This window comes from Centropristis striata, chromosome 15 (assembly GCF_030273125.1).
Source record: "Centropristis striata isolate RG_2023a ecotype Rhode Island chromosome 15, C.striata_1.0, whole genome shotgun sequence".
In the NCBI taxonomy this organism is placed as follows: domain Eukaryota; kingdom Metazoa; phylum Chordata; class Actinopteri; order Perciformes; family Serranidae; genus Centropristis; species Centropristis striata.
In genome coordinates this window covers 18,406,115-18,421,595 of record NC_081531.1, presented here as the reverse complement: position 1 = coordinate 18,421,595, position 15,481 = coordinate 18,406,115, and the positions used below count along the sequence as shown (strand labels likewise).

At 37.9% G+C, this 15,481-nt stretch overlaps 1 protein-coding gene across 1 annotated transcript; it reads right to left on the bottom strand.

Moving 5' to 3' along the window:
- Positions 1-4,348: 4,348 nt before the first annotated feature.
- nop16 (NOP16 nucleolar protein homolog (yeast)) lies at positions 4,349-15,481 on the bottom strand. Its single transcript, XM_059352394.1, has 5 exons — positions 15,279-15,481; positions 13,790-13,898; positions 9,780-9,846; positions 8,607-8,713; positions 4,349-4,835 (listed from the first exon to the last, which is right to left on the bottom strand). The coding sequence occupies exons 1-5, from the start codon at positions 15,383-15,385 to the stop codon at positions 4,692-4,694; spliced, it is 534 nt and encodes a 177-aa protein (XP_059208377.1). The 5' UTR covers positions 15,386-15,481; the 3' UTR covers positions 4,349-4,691.

Below are 15,481 nucleotides of genomic sequence, written 5' to 3'. Positions count from 1 at the left end.
GATGGTCCTTGTCATTTTCAGCTGTTATTTCAATTTTAGCCTTTTTAATGTCACTAGACTATGTTTGGTTTTTTTCAATTGCTGTTGGGAAGCTTATTTCACAACTACCAGCAAGCACTTATACAACATCTTTCCACACATGTCAGATGGTTAGGAATCTATTATGGTGAATTGAGTTTTAGTAAAATCCATTTTTACTGGACAAAGTTTAAACACCATATTCAAGAAAACAACCATAGCTGTTGTGAGACATTGCGCAAGTATACCTTACATACCTCCAGTGTGCTTGCTTTTCAAATACTTGCTGATGCTAATCAGATTCCCTCCCCGTTCTCCTGAACGCGGTGAGGGTGTTTTCTCAATGTGACTCCACAGGAACTTGGGAGTTGTTCAGTGGAACGAGGCTGTAAATTATTGACAGGAGCAGGCAAGGTCAACACAGCACATTTAGGTCAAACTATTGTTTTGCTGTTAGCTTGTCCTGCAGATAATCTATAACAACAATACAAGACAATATAGATAATGAGCTCAAGGTCCACATGGCTCAGGCAGAAAGGGATGTGTCTTGGTGAGGATGTAATCATACAGACTCGTGTAGACTTTTAAGTCTTACTTTTTTCAGAATTCTTTAAAAACTTCTTCCAAAACCTCAGAGTACTGGAGCGATAATTGTCAGTATCTTTGCTTTGGCTGTTATTAATCACAGTGTTAGATATGTTTATTCAAGCTATTTCAACCTACATTTGTCAAGTATGTTAGCTTTCCACATACTTGAGTTTTCTTCAGCAAAAACACCCCATTTCCAAATCACAACTGCAGTTTTCTGGCTTCACATGTACTCATTTTCAGCTGTGATCCAATGCTGCAACTTATCATTTCATAAATGTCCCCGTTTGGGTCCCAAATGTGCCTTGAGCTGGATTCTTTACCACAAAAAAAATTCTATTAGAATTCAACAGCAGTGCTAAAGGTGTAGAAGTGCGTTCAAAGTTTAGCAAAGTTTGAAGGTGTCTGTCTGTAAAATTGTATTCACTGCAGTGACATTTCATGCTTTAAATGCTTTGTTATTCTATACTGATAGTCTGCAGCCATGGGAACAAACTCAACAGGATATAAAAAGCACAGATTACATGAGTGACTCAGTGTTCATACATGTTCTATATACAACACATTTGAATATATTTTCAGTGAACCACAGAATAATACAGCCATTGCTGGTGCATGGACAAAGAAACTACTTCCACCAGCTTAAGTGCCGACATTTAAATTGGATGCTCTCCTAGAACTGATCTTGGTCTTCATCTACCTGTCAAACTAGCCTCTGTTGCTTAGTATACACCATTTTCTCCCGCCATAAATGTAAGCGGAGTTCTTCCAGATACCGACGCATCTGTGTTGCCCAAAATCATCCATTAATTTCACATTAATAAAATAAAATTTGAGTCTATTAACAGATGCCAGAGTTGTTAGAACATTATGGGGATTTTCTGTCAAAGAACAAACAAACGATCTGTTGAACTCAAATTAAGCAGAATTGTTCAAGGGCTAAAACATATTTTTTATTTAATGAAGATAAAACCTTCATTTTTTAAAGTTATTAATTAACAACTGTAACCCCCATTAAGCTTTGGCAGTGTGTCATTGCCTAAGGATAAGACATTTTGCATCTCAATGAGAAATATCTTAGTAAAATGATGATTGGTTTAATAAAATGAATGGGAGTAGTTTGATGGAGCATGAGGATTTGAAGGAGACAAAACTAAATTAATTCCATCCAGGATAGTTTTGGTGAGTTTAAGGTTAAAGGTGTCAAGGTGTTCACTAAAACTGGACAGAACGTTGAAAGATTTGAGGGTTTTAGCCCTTTAGCACAGTTCCTTTTTAACCCATTGAGGCCTGGAAAGCGTTTACGTCATTTTGTAGTATTTGTATAAGCTCTCAAATACTTTTTGAATTTCATTTCTATCTGCTACAGAGGCTGAAAAATCTATTATTTAGTAGAAGCGTTGACACTTCTGTTGAATTTCCAGAAAAACTTCAGGTTTTAGGGGCTTATTTTAAAATCACCCAGAGGTTTAACAGGAAGTTTTAGGCGTCAATGGGTTAATGGAAAGGAGTGGATCATTCAACTGAATCTCAAGGATCCAGCAGACATCCTTTACCAAGGACCAATTGGAGCAGATGAAGAAAGAAAATGAGGCCCTTCAAAGTGTGCGCTCAAAAACAGAAGAGTTGGAGAGTGAGCTGGTGTTTGAAGGGCCTCAGATTCAGATGCTGCAGCTTACATTAAACAGGAAAAAGAAGGCAGCAAAGAGGGAAAGGCCTCCTATCAAGCTCAGCTGGAGGAAGAGAGAGCTCACAACAGGAAGATCACAGCAGCCCTGAAGAAGGCAGAAGACCTGCTGGAATCTGACCGCCCCCTTGGCAACAGGTGGAAACCTTCATCCAGGAGGAGTCAAAGAAAACTACAACCTCTTTGGTGACAGCAATTGGACAGTGATCACACTGATAGGTAGGAAGAAAGGTCATCCCTCCTTCAGGCCCCTTTTCCTGCACACTCTGCAGGAAAAGGGGCAGGAGTGGGAGAAGAGCAAGACCTCCAACAACCAAAAAACACATTAAAATTACAAATATATATATATATATATATATATATATATATATATATATATATATATATATATATTGTTACAGTAACTTATTTAAACACATTAGGTCGCTCTCAGTTTACATTAGTGACTATGGGGGAGTTTGTTGGAGTAAATTGTGGAATTGAAAAATTGTGGAAATGAAAGTAAATTGAAATTAGTTTTTTCATAAAGTTGCTCCTCTCCACACTAGCTGTGAAATCAACTCGCTTTCCGTGCAATACACAATGTGAGTAAGCTCCAAATAAGGTTAAATATTTCTAAAGGTTTTAATGGGATCTGAAAGTTGAATGACATGTAGAATGTTGGAAAGCTGGGGAACATTTTATGGTTTGAATGGAGGGTCTAGCTGAAAGCATGAATGAGTAATTAACGCATGAAAATGTGTCAGAAGACATCAATATTTGTCATGTTCCCTATTCATTTGAATGTAGAAAATATTCCAGAATATGTGAAATATTTCTGAAATTATAAAAGTTATGAAAGAGAGGGAGGGTAAGCCTTTGTGGATGTGTTGAAAGATAAACAGTATAGGAGAGCAGGAAAAAACAATTCTTCATACATACCTCTTGTGAATAACCTGACCAATTTAACTCTTAAGGACTCTAAAAAACACTAATTCCAATGTTTGGAACCATTGCACCGGAGCATTGTTTTAGTAATGTTTCATAAAAACCAGATGTTTTAGGAAATTACTGATTACCCCTTTAAACATGAATTAAAAAAATTGAGATGGACTAGCTTATTATTGCTTTTGGAAGCAAAAAATTAAACATCACCAGACTGATCCAGTAAGCCTTTGTGTCCTTTCCAGGAGGCGGAGACCATCTGTCTCCACATGCCTTCTTCAGAGAATCTCATTCCAACAAAATTTCTTGTTTATTTCAAAAGCCATCACTGGGGTTAATTTCTTTTCAAAAAGATCAACACTCAAAGCCTTCTTTAGTGTTTATGACCCGGTCATGGTCAATTTTCTATCTCAATGCTGTCTGTTTGCACTTTTGTCTCGACTGATGGAATCAATCTTATGCCTCTTTTAGCACCTTCAAAGGACACTTAACTGGTTTGTTTTCTACATAAACAAGTTATTATGACTCAGCTTATTCACTCTGGGCTATGGATCTTTGACACAAACCCATTTGGAGAAGACCATTTCACAGAAGTGACAAGTTTGCAACCACAAATTCTTCCACAAAGGCTTAAAATAATTGTGATGAAATTGAAATTATATCTTTTATTTAGAAACAAGGAAAATGGTTGCACTAATATGGAATGGTTTTTTCTCTCCTGCTGGCTTTATTTGATTTGAATATTTTTAGTTTTCTATTTTATTTAAATAATCTAATATTACAATTACACAAAATGTTTCCATAACATGTGAGAGTGGAAATGAAAACAAGCTTTCATACATACCGACCTAAACCTTGTTATTCTACCCTGACTTTCAATTGGTTCACTGTGCTATAAATAGATCTTTCTATGTGTGATGTAGCTGGAAACATGTTTTTTCAACACAAGCATCTTTGCTGCCGTTCAAAACACGATACTGCAGAGCGAAATTAACATTTGATGCTGTAACTGAAGATCTAATGCGTCCTGTGTGAGGATCAAGAAACCATGGGAAATATCAGAGAACTCTCCAGTGTGTGTAGGCAAGGATACATCAAATCCCAGAGGAAAAAAAAAAAACACATGCGAAATAAACTTCAAGGTATTTAAATGACACATTAAAAATACATCTCCGTCAGTCATGTTTGACATTGATAACACAGACTTGAGATCAGATAAACAGGAAATCTTGAAAGGAAAGTAACAGAAAAAGGTCCTTTAAGGTCCATAAGAAGACAAGTAGTCATGCTCAAGCCTCAGTGCTCCAGCACTTCTCCACTTCCTGTCACTGTTGGTTATTCTGATTATGGGTGGTGTGAATCTGCTCTCCTCACAATGGACTTCTGTCCAGTTTGCACTGCTGACAGTCTCCCCAAAATTAGATTGTGATACAGAGTATGACATTAAGTCCAGAAACTGAAGTTGCCAATGCCTCTACTTGGCCATTGGCTCTGAGGAAGCTAGGGAGTTGATGAAGGCTTCATAGTGCTGCGGGTGGCAGCGCTTGTACTCGTTTATTTTCCTCTTGATCTGTTTGGGTGTGTCCTGGTAATAGTTCTTCTCATCCCTGGCCATCGCCTGCAAGGAGGATAAAGAAGAGGGTGGTTTAAACTGGAGTAATAGACCTGTGTTCTGGACTGTAACAGCAAACAGCCAGATCGAGATTTTTTTTCAGTTACTTCCTTGATTCAAAATAGTCAGTAGATACAATTTATAATATTATATATCAATATTATATATTTAAAAAAGGGTTTAACAAGATTGAGGTTGTATCGCTTGGATGAAAATACTGAAATATTGACTTTACTATTCGTAGTAACCTCAACAACAAGTGAGGCAACACATGCAGTGTTTGTCGCGAGGCTGGTGCAAGAGGATATGTCATGTTGTTAAAGGTAAATCAAAGGGGTTTATTTTAGAATTTTTTTTTTTACAACATAACAAATGTCAGACTCCGCTCTCAACTGCAAGACATGGCTTAGTTTCTCATCGTTATTATTTCAGGCAAGCATAAGAGTGGGGGGGTGTGTGCGTGCATGCATGTCTGTCCATCCATCCGTCTGTCCGTTCGTCTGTCTGCAGCTAATCTCTCATACTATGAGACCAATAAGCTAAATATTGTTTGTGCACATAAAGTACTGTCAGCTCAAGGACCTCTCATGCTTGGTTATTGATTAGTTTATATCGTCAATCCCCGCTAACTGATCACTCTTCTAGACAGTAGTGGCTGCAAGTGATCAACAGCCCCTTCAGTTACATAGAAAAGGCATTTCTGGCAATTGGCTAAGATAAAAAACAAGCTTTCCCTAGACTGTTGCAAGCCAGATTGTGCCATATGCAACGTGCACGCATCACTGTGCATTACAGAACCTTTTTATTTTTATTTTAATCACCCGACAAGTTTCACCGCAGGATCACTTTTGTGTTTATTCGTTGCACAGGATGCACCAGTGTAAACAATGCCATCAGCGCTTTCTGTAATTTATGCCAAAATAACCATACTGCTGCTCTGTACCTGGTGTAGAAGTCCCAGATATGTCAGAAATACAAAAGATCATCATGTCTGGATATATAATATCAGCTGGAGATGCACACAGCTCAGTAAATTTCACTGTCTTCTCCAGGAGCTCTGCCTGGATGACTACATTAAAGCAGTATGTACCCAAAATAAACCCATATTGTTGTGATATAATTACAATATAACCGCTCAAAGGTCTGCAGAAAAAAGTTAAACATTCGCTACGGATTCAGTATAAAAGTACAGCTGGACTTTTTTCACTAGATTTAAAACGATCCTGTGTTAGACAAAAAGTCAGAGGTGCATCAGAGTATAATGAGTGTCTTATAAAAATGATGAGATGAAAAAAAGATGAGATATCTGATCCTTGTACACCAGTGTTGAGACGTGGTTCCTAGTGCTGCTGTTAAAAAGACTAATCCTACATTTAAAGTCATTTTTCAGGAAGAAAATGTTCCTTTCAGGTCTGAACTAAAGTAAAAACCTAAAACCTTACCAGTTTAAAACTTCCCTGGATTATAGAACACAAAAATACATTTTTAGAGGACGGTTATACAACTATTCGCAGCCATCAAAGGCAGGTAACTGACTCAGATTTTCAGAATTTAAAGTCAGGGATGGAATATTGTTCTATTGAAGGATATTTCTTTGCAGTAAAACTATGCACACACTCACACACAATATCCTCTGTTATTGACTGATTGTGACTTGGCAGTGCTCCCTGTGACGACTCAGTCCCATTTGAAGCAACTGTTGAAAATCCATTTGAATGAGGCACTTTTCTGATAAACACTGAAGTAATTTAAACTTCTGCTACTCAGCGCTCTGAGCAATAAAGAACTAAAAACACACTAAGCTCTTCTCAGCACGGTCTGTAATGTGCACCAGCATGTCCCTTCAATCTAAAGTTATGAGAAAAACCAAAGTCAGCAGGTATGAAAAAATATCATGCAGCTGAAACCGCATATGTCCTTCAGATGTGCAGCTACCTTTAAAACCTTCCAAGGAAGGTTGTTATCATCCAACAAAAAAATATTCAACTGACAAATTAAGTTTCCTTTGCAGTGAGCACGTCTAGGAAAGTACAAAGAAAACATCTTAGACCTTGGCAGTCGGCCCTCTTATCTCAGATGTTGGTGTCCTTGAATGCACCATCAGAGAAACTGTTTTCCATAAAGTTTCCAGACATTGCAGCTGAAGTTCAGCCAGTGAATATCTTATATTGATACCTCATGTAAAAATCCCAGCAGGTCATATTAAGTTTCAAGTCAACTTTAAGACTTTTTCAGACCTAATGAATGTGGCACTGTCAATAGAGCTAGTTGTGAGAGGAATCACTTTAATGGCTGTTCAGCTATAGCGTATCGATGCACGAGAAGTGAAACGCAAGTGTGGAAAGCAAGTAAATGATAAAAGTCAAAAGGGCACATACACAGGGATCTTCAACTATGGTGTTGGGCCTATTTATCGCATACCAGGGATCATGGATCAGTTTGCATATGTCAAAATACTTTGCTGCTTTACTTTGTACTTTGTTGCCTTATGCTGAAGAGGACATGCCCTTGAAATGGGTGTTTCAACAAGACAATGACCCCAAACACACTAGTAAATGAGCAACATTGATGTTATGGAGTGGCCAGCCCAATCCCTGGACCTTAATCCAATTGAGAACTTGTGGGGTGACATCAAAAACGCTGTTTCTGAAACAAAACCAAGAAATGTGAATGAATCGTGGAATGTTGTTAAAGAATCTTGGAGTGGAATAACAGCTGAAAGGTGCCACAAGTGGTTGACTCCATGCCAAACAGATGTGAAGCAGTTATAAAAAAAAAAAACTGTGGTCATACAACTGAATATTAGTTTAGTGATTCACAGGATATCTAAATCCTAGAAACAAAAAAGTTTGTACAAAATAGTTTTGAGTTTGTAAAGTCAACGGCAGACACTGCTATATTTTTTAACACACCCCTTTCAACTAATTGCCCAATTGCACAGCCTTAAGAGCTGCATATCACGAATGCTGAGTCTTGTTGGTTTTCTGAGAATCTACTGCACCTACTGGTAAATTGTTTGCCATGTAGCAATAAATAATATACTAAAAACCTGGAATAATCTGGTTAGTCACATTGGACTGCAATTATATTGAACACTACTGTATATGTAATAACAACATTGTTATATCTGCAGCCCCAAATCCTCCAATGTCCCTTTTTGAATGGTGAACACAGACCACAGATACCACTCTCTCGTCTGTATGATAAGCTTAGCATAAAGACTGGGAACATGGGGAAACCACGAACCGGGCTCTGACAAAAGATAACATAGAGCTCTATGAATAGTCAGGCACATAAACACTTGCTGGATTTATCTGGGTCAAGAATCTTTAAAACACATTTATTCCACCCTATCAAATAATGATATATGTTAACAGAAGCTGAGCTTGTTTTTAACTACCAAATACCTATATCAGCCCTAAATTAAACAGTATTGTTCAGCCTCTATCAAATATGTAGCCTTTGCTCAGTGAAAGTCTGCTCTTTCTGACTGAAGGCTTGTATGAATGCATGAGTGTATGAATCTCGTCTGATGTTGGCGGTCAATAATTCACTGGGGTGCTGGGGATCATTTACATGGAACAGGTTTGAAGTCAAGAGTCAGAATAAATTGAAATCAGTGGAAACCAATAGATGAATAAAATCAGTGTTGTAATGACGGCCTAAAACTAAAGCTTTGCAGAATAGCTAAATGTGCTCAATTCAAATACTGGGCTAAATCATGCAAAACCGCCGGTGTGGTCATTTAATCTCATCGCAACACGTCGCTGCTCTTACCTTGAAGTTGTCCTTGTGTTCTCGGATCATGTACTGAGCGTACTCGATCAGGTCGGAAGACAGTGTTTTTGTATCTTTCTCTGGACGGTTGGCCTCCTCCTCCAGCTCTGCTCAAAACCAATAAAGAAAAACACAAATCAGGTTGTAAAAGAAGCCACAAGGCCGGCATAATCAACTAGTATCAGGCCAGAAGGGGTACTTTGCAAAATGACTAATATTTATCAGATAAATCGCATGGACCTCTGACGGTGAGTACTGGGGATCCTCCCCTGGCACTTTTTTCCCTTATAAACAAGCTGATCTTGATGTGTTTATGCACTCTTGGCACCTTATTTAGATTCAACGTAAAGAAGTGTCAGTGGGCCACCCAGCACCATGTACGTTGAGTATTACTCTCTTACAGATGTTAAAGATTCATCAAATTTTCGATCTTTTTGGCTTTAAATGATTCATCGGATTTCTTTTTTCCTTTTCCCTTTTCCTGTGTAATTTTGGTGAGAGGACAAGGGCATTAAAATAAATGATGAACTTGACACCAGAATGAAATATTCAACACATTATTAAAAGCACCATCAATGTTACTGGAGGAATAAAAGTCATCTTGCATAGGAATCCAGAGCAGCTGCCGCTGAAGGCCGACTCCTCAGAGCTTCTATACAACCGAGCAGAATAACAAAAACACGCTGCAAGTGAAGTGAAGCTCTGCTTTCTTTCAAATTGGTCTAATTAGGCTGAAATCACATTGCGTGCCCAGCTGAATAAAATGAAAAGATCCTTGGAAGTGGTGTCAAACAGCCTTCGAATACAAAAAGGCGACTAACAAGAGCGGTGACATGAAGTGAAAGAAAACATCAGTATAGAACTGCACAGGCTTTACCAGCATGTTCAACAGTGGACACTCTGACTGAAGGCAATTCATTTCACCTTAATCAGAGGCAGTGCAAGTTCACATGGAGCTTTCATATACACTTGTAGATGCAAATATGTGCTGTTAATTGCTAAATGAAAGCTATTATAGTAGCTGTGTTGCACCATACATATTTTTAAACTCTGATCTGAAATGTTTAATTAAAGGATACATCTCTAACAAATGCCTATTGACGAAACTTGGAGATAAAAAAAAGAAAATGCCTATTACTCTACAAGATGAAGTCTTCAAAAGCAATGACTTACGGTTGATAACGTAGGGCTTGGTCACGATGCCGACAGGAGCTTTAGTCTCTTTTTCTGCCCGGAGGAGCTACATGTGTGAAGAAAAACACATTATGAAGGAAACAATGTTGGCTTGGGCGATATAAAAAATATATCGATATGTTTTAAATGTGACATGGAATTAGACCATATCACAAAAATCGATATATAGTTCAATTTACACTACAGACTGTGCTCATTCACCCATTCTCTCACACACACACTCACTCACACGCTCACACACACACACACACACACACACACACACACACACACACACACGTTCATACAGGTGGCAGAGTTTACCCTTAACGGTGCCACTTGCCACCATTTGGAATTCATTCATACACCAATGAACGCAGCATCGGGAGCAATTTGGGGTTCAGTATCTTGCTCAAGGATACTTCGACATGTAGGCTGTCATGGTCGGGGATCGAATCACCGACCTCCCGATCAGTGGACGACCGCTCTAGTAGCTGAGCCCATTTTTTTTTATATATAAATGCTGCCCTTACTAGGGTTTGTCATATTTAGTTATTTTGTAATGTTTGTTATTCTTTTTCTCATACAAATACATTTATTTCAGAAAAAGATTGGCCTATTTTTTTCTTAGGCTATTTTCATTTAAGTTTTTTTTTTATTTAAATGTGCACTTTATGGAGCTTTGACTCCTGTTATACCGTAGTTATGTTCACTTAAATAAACGGTTTCAATAAAACTACATGTGACATGTCATATTTGGCTTTGACTTTGAACATTTGCTCTCACTTTGCAAAAAAAATATTGGGATACATTTCGTATATCGATATTCAGCCTAAATATATCAGGATATGCCTTTTGGTCCATATCCCCAGCCCTAAAACAACAGACATCATCATCCAGTGTGCTCTGTTTCTGCGACAATTGAGGAAACCCATTGTCTTCTATAATGTGGCATGACAGGTGAAAATGTGGGTTTTTTAATTATCAGTGATGCCATTCCCAGAAACCACACACTTACTGTCCCTTTCCTGAGCCCAGGGGACACAAAAAAATGTAATTTTAAGGGATGCTCAGTGTCTTAACTTTACTAAATTAAAAGGTGTCTTAGACTGGTGGAAAACAAGCTGCAGCCCAGAGGACATGTAAAACTTTAACTGACCACAGGTTGTAAAACAAAATGCAAAATAATACATCCAGATTAATAAATAGTTAAACAAGTTTTTTCATGTAGGTTTCAAATAATACATTTAATGGCTCTGTAGTGGGCATTTGTTTAAAAGGAGATTTTTTTCTAGTTTTGCATATGTTTGATCACACAAAACCACCACTCTGATGCTCCCTTCTGGCACAAATGAAAACTACAGACCATGAAGATAGATGTTTGAAAATCCCGACCTGTTGGATACATTTATTGATTTATGTTTGACTAAGAAAAGCCTTTTATGAACTTGCCAAACGTGAATCCATCAGCTGAATTGGGACTTTTAAAGAATACAATTATTCAGCCACTGATTCTGCGTGCTGATCAGAAGGCAACAGAGAGAGACTGACAGAGATCCTGGTCATATTCAGAACAAAAATACATTTTTGCAGACACCAATTGATTAATTTAATATGATGGGACATGGATAAACAAGTTCTTGAATGACCAATTCAGAGTGGTTGTCAAAATCAGTGTAGCTAACGCACATTTCAGAGATTACACCACGACAGAGGAATAAATTGAATACTTGGACATTTTATTGAACAAAAAGGGCATGACTGCCCCAAACTGTTAGAAAATAGCAGAGCTGTGCAGTAATTCAATCCATAGTCAGAAGCAGGTTGTTTCAGATGCAGCAATATGTTCAATGTTCATATCTGCTTAAAATAGACATATCATAGTCAAAAGAGGCTAAATAAATTAGATTTTCCTGTTTTACTGGGTCTGCACCATTACCAGTATATGCTAGTGGAGCACCAAGTAGGCGTAATATGCACACCATTTAAAAGGCGTCTCAGCCGGCGCATATAGCAGATGCCCTGTTCAATTTAAGATGTGAAAGCAGCTGATATGCCTACCTTGACCACATGGCTGATAAAAACACAACAACACTGCAATCTTTAATTTAAGACTGTTATCTACTAAATGTGTTTCATGCAATGCTGTATATTAAAAAACATGTTTCTTTTAACATACAGAAGAGCAGCAAAGAAATTGGTTTAACTGTGTCCTCATTATCTCACCAACACTTAATGACGCAATAAACCTTGATCCCTCTAACAAATAAATGCTTCAATCAATCAATGCTTGTGACGCCTCCTCTCTCCGGAAAAAGGGAGTACACCACTTATGCCCCTCACTGAACTGCTGAGGCTCATGTATGATGTCCACACGGACAACATTGCTTGTCTTGTGTTAAGAAGTTAAATGGGGGCGTCCCAGTGGCTCACACTGGTAGAGCGCTTGCCATGTAGGCTGAGGCCTTGCTGCAGCGGAGCCGGGTTCGGCCTGAGCTCCCTTTGCCGCATGTCTTCCCCTCTGTCACCCCCTTTCACTCTGTCACTGTCAATAAAGCATAAAAATGCCTAAAAAATAATCTTTAAAGAAGTTAAATGTTAAGTGATGGTGTCCACAGAACAGCTTTTAATTTGAAATGTAAACAAGAGTTATTGAATTAAAAATAAATATTAATATATTTCTTAAAACGCTTTGAAATATTCTACAGGTATAGACATTGAAACTGAATTATTATTCTTGAATCTTTGTTATCCTACTGTGACATTTTTAATTCCTCTAAACAGGGCTTTCCACTGGAAAATAGCTAGCAAGCGGAGTCCAGGGGTATGCGCCCCCCCCCCCCCCCCCCCCCCAGGAGAATTTTTTTCCCATAAAAGCCCAAATTTGGTGGCCTCTCACACATTCTAATGCTATTACTATTCCGTCATATACACTGATCTTAATGATTGCATATTTTAAGAATTATTTTAAAGGAGAAAGGGGTTATTTTATGTTTTATTTAAGGCATCTTATTTTGACAGTACATTTTGTGGTGGATTCTGTTAACACACTGTGCTCCTATTTTCAAAGCTGCATGTGTTTAGCAACAGGAAGTAATTTGTCACAGAATAGCTTTTTGTGATTAAATTGTTATGTTTTGTAATTGTTTGCTTAAGTTAGCTTGCGGCTACCGAACGGCGTATGCAACAGCGTGTTTGGATCTCTGACCGGCTGGACAGGTTGAGAGTATTTAGTTCGCCACGCACACACAAGACGCACACGGAGCGATCATGTGGGGACGGGACTGATACAGAATTGCTGGAATTGATTTGAAGCTGAGAAGTGGGGAGGGCAGATCGGTAAATTCAGTGCATGTATGCAAGTGTGTAAATGTGTGTGCATGTCTCGTCGGAGGAAGGAGAGGTGAGCAACGGCAACACAACGCAAAATAACTCCATTATGATTCGTGTAAATATACTTTCAGTAGGCTGAAATGTGACGTTAGTGAGGCACATGAGACTACAGTGGGACAGATTAGACTCTGTCGGGGCGCCAGAGCCTAGGTTATTACTGGGAAACCATGAATGGTGTAAGGTTGCTGGTATGATGTCAGTACGACGGTCTTTCATGACATAAATAACAGGTGATGCTGCAGATATCTAGATATGTTGAGGCAGACAATGTGGCTGAAGGTTAAACACGACTAGGTATATTTTACTAAATGTGTTAAATTACACACTGAGTCATAATGTATAATTTCAAATTTTAACTTTTTTATTGTCCGGTACAATAAATTATTTATGTTTTTCACAGCAATGATGGAAAATGTTGTGATCATCTCTTTAATTGTCATCAGGGTAAATGTGACAATCAAAAGTCATTTCAGGTGATGTCGCAGAGACCTATGTTGAATATTGTGGATGTGGATATATGACACTTGAATCTGTAGTGCTGTTTAGAAGAACCATGTGGAAAAAATAAAATAATAAAACCACAGGAAACTGGCAAGAGAACCACAGCATTCACTTACGCTCTTTTTCTTTATTGGCAGCGTGCGGTTTGGATCGAAAGCCAGACCCATCTCCCGCAGATTTGTGGCCGTTGACTTCTTGTCGTCCCACGCATTTCGAATCTGTCGACTGAGCGAGAGGACAAGTTAGACACACAATGTCATCAACTGAACTCACAACAGTGCTTCTGCAGGAGCAGCCCAGGACAAAGCTGACGCTCAAATTACACAAAAACTGCCTGTTTTGTTTGATTCTATTTAATATTTGACCAAAAGGGAACCGCTCTTTACTTTTATATCTCAATCTACCAGTTAGAAGTTTTGTTTTTTTAGGGATGCATCTTATAATAAAAGGCATACACAACGTTCCAAGGATTTACTTTCTTTCTAGTAAAAGACACATTTGTTTGCATACTATAAGCCTTTATAATTATAAGTATTTTATGATAACTGAACAGAACTGTGGGAATATATTATTTACGATAAAGCAGCATTCCTAATTTGTGCTGATGGTCTTGTATACTTTACACATTTCTGATAATGGTCTGACTTGCCGTAAACAAAAACCAAACCTAAACGCTGGCTGCCTGGCCATATTCAATCATTATTACAATATTTATAGAGTGAGTGATTGATTGAATCACTGAAAAAAAAATCTCCATATTAATCAACCATGACAATATTAGTTAATGTTAGCAACAACTCACCCACCTGGAGAAAACCTTTAATGTCTACTCATGTATATGAAAGCAGTGATGGGAAGTAACTCTCGTACTGTATTTCTGTAGAATTTTGACATATTTGTACTTCGTTTTCCAGTATACTATTGTATACTTCTACTTCACTAGATTTTAGAAGGACATTTTTCCACAATAACTTAGTAGTTACTTCTTTCAGACAGATAGATAGATAGATAGATAGATAGATAGATAGATAGATAGATAGACTTAATTTGTGTGTTACAGCAGCATTGACGGAATGAGCCTCAGGGAACATAAAAATAGATAAATGGAATGAGCATAAAATAAAATAGAACTAAAAATAAATCAGATAAAAAAAACTATCTATACATATTAACGATAAATGATACAATATATACAGAAGGGCAATAATTTGGTGCAAAACTGCTGTATTGCAAATTAATTGACCAACAGTCATGACATGACGCAGTAATATATATCTACCCAAAGTATAGAAAAACACAATACTATTAAGACTATATAAGTCTGCATTATGATTACTTTTAATACTTTAAGGCCATTTTATTGATAATACTTTTGTACTTTTATAAGGTTTGGTTTTGAGTCAGCACTTTTAAATAACGTTAATGACCCGTATGTTTCTACTTTCAGTTAAGGAAATGGTTTGAATATTTCTCCCACCACTGTATAAAAGATAAACTACAAACAAACACCCGGTAAAAGGCTTCAGTAAACCCCCTCACATGGTGTCAACATGCCTACTATTAGCTAGCATTAGCTAACGTGCTAACGTGACGTTCCTGGCTTACTTTTCTATCCTCGGATTGTATTTCTTGATGAACTGTTTCTTCATCTTCTTCCGATCTTGGTTGTAATCGAAGTTCTTTCTCTTCCCGGACTTCTTGGCTTTCGGCATGTTGACGATTTTCTCTGTTCTCACAGCGAAGTGGAGGTTTATTAGTGGTGAGGAAAAGGACAACGTGCAGGAACCAAACAGGAAGTGCGTCTTTGT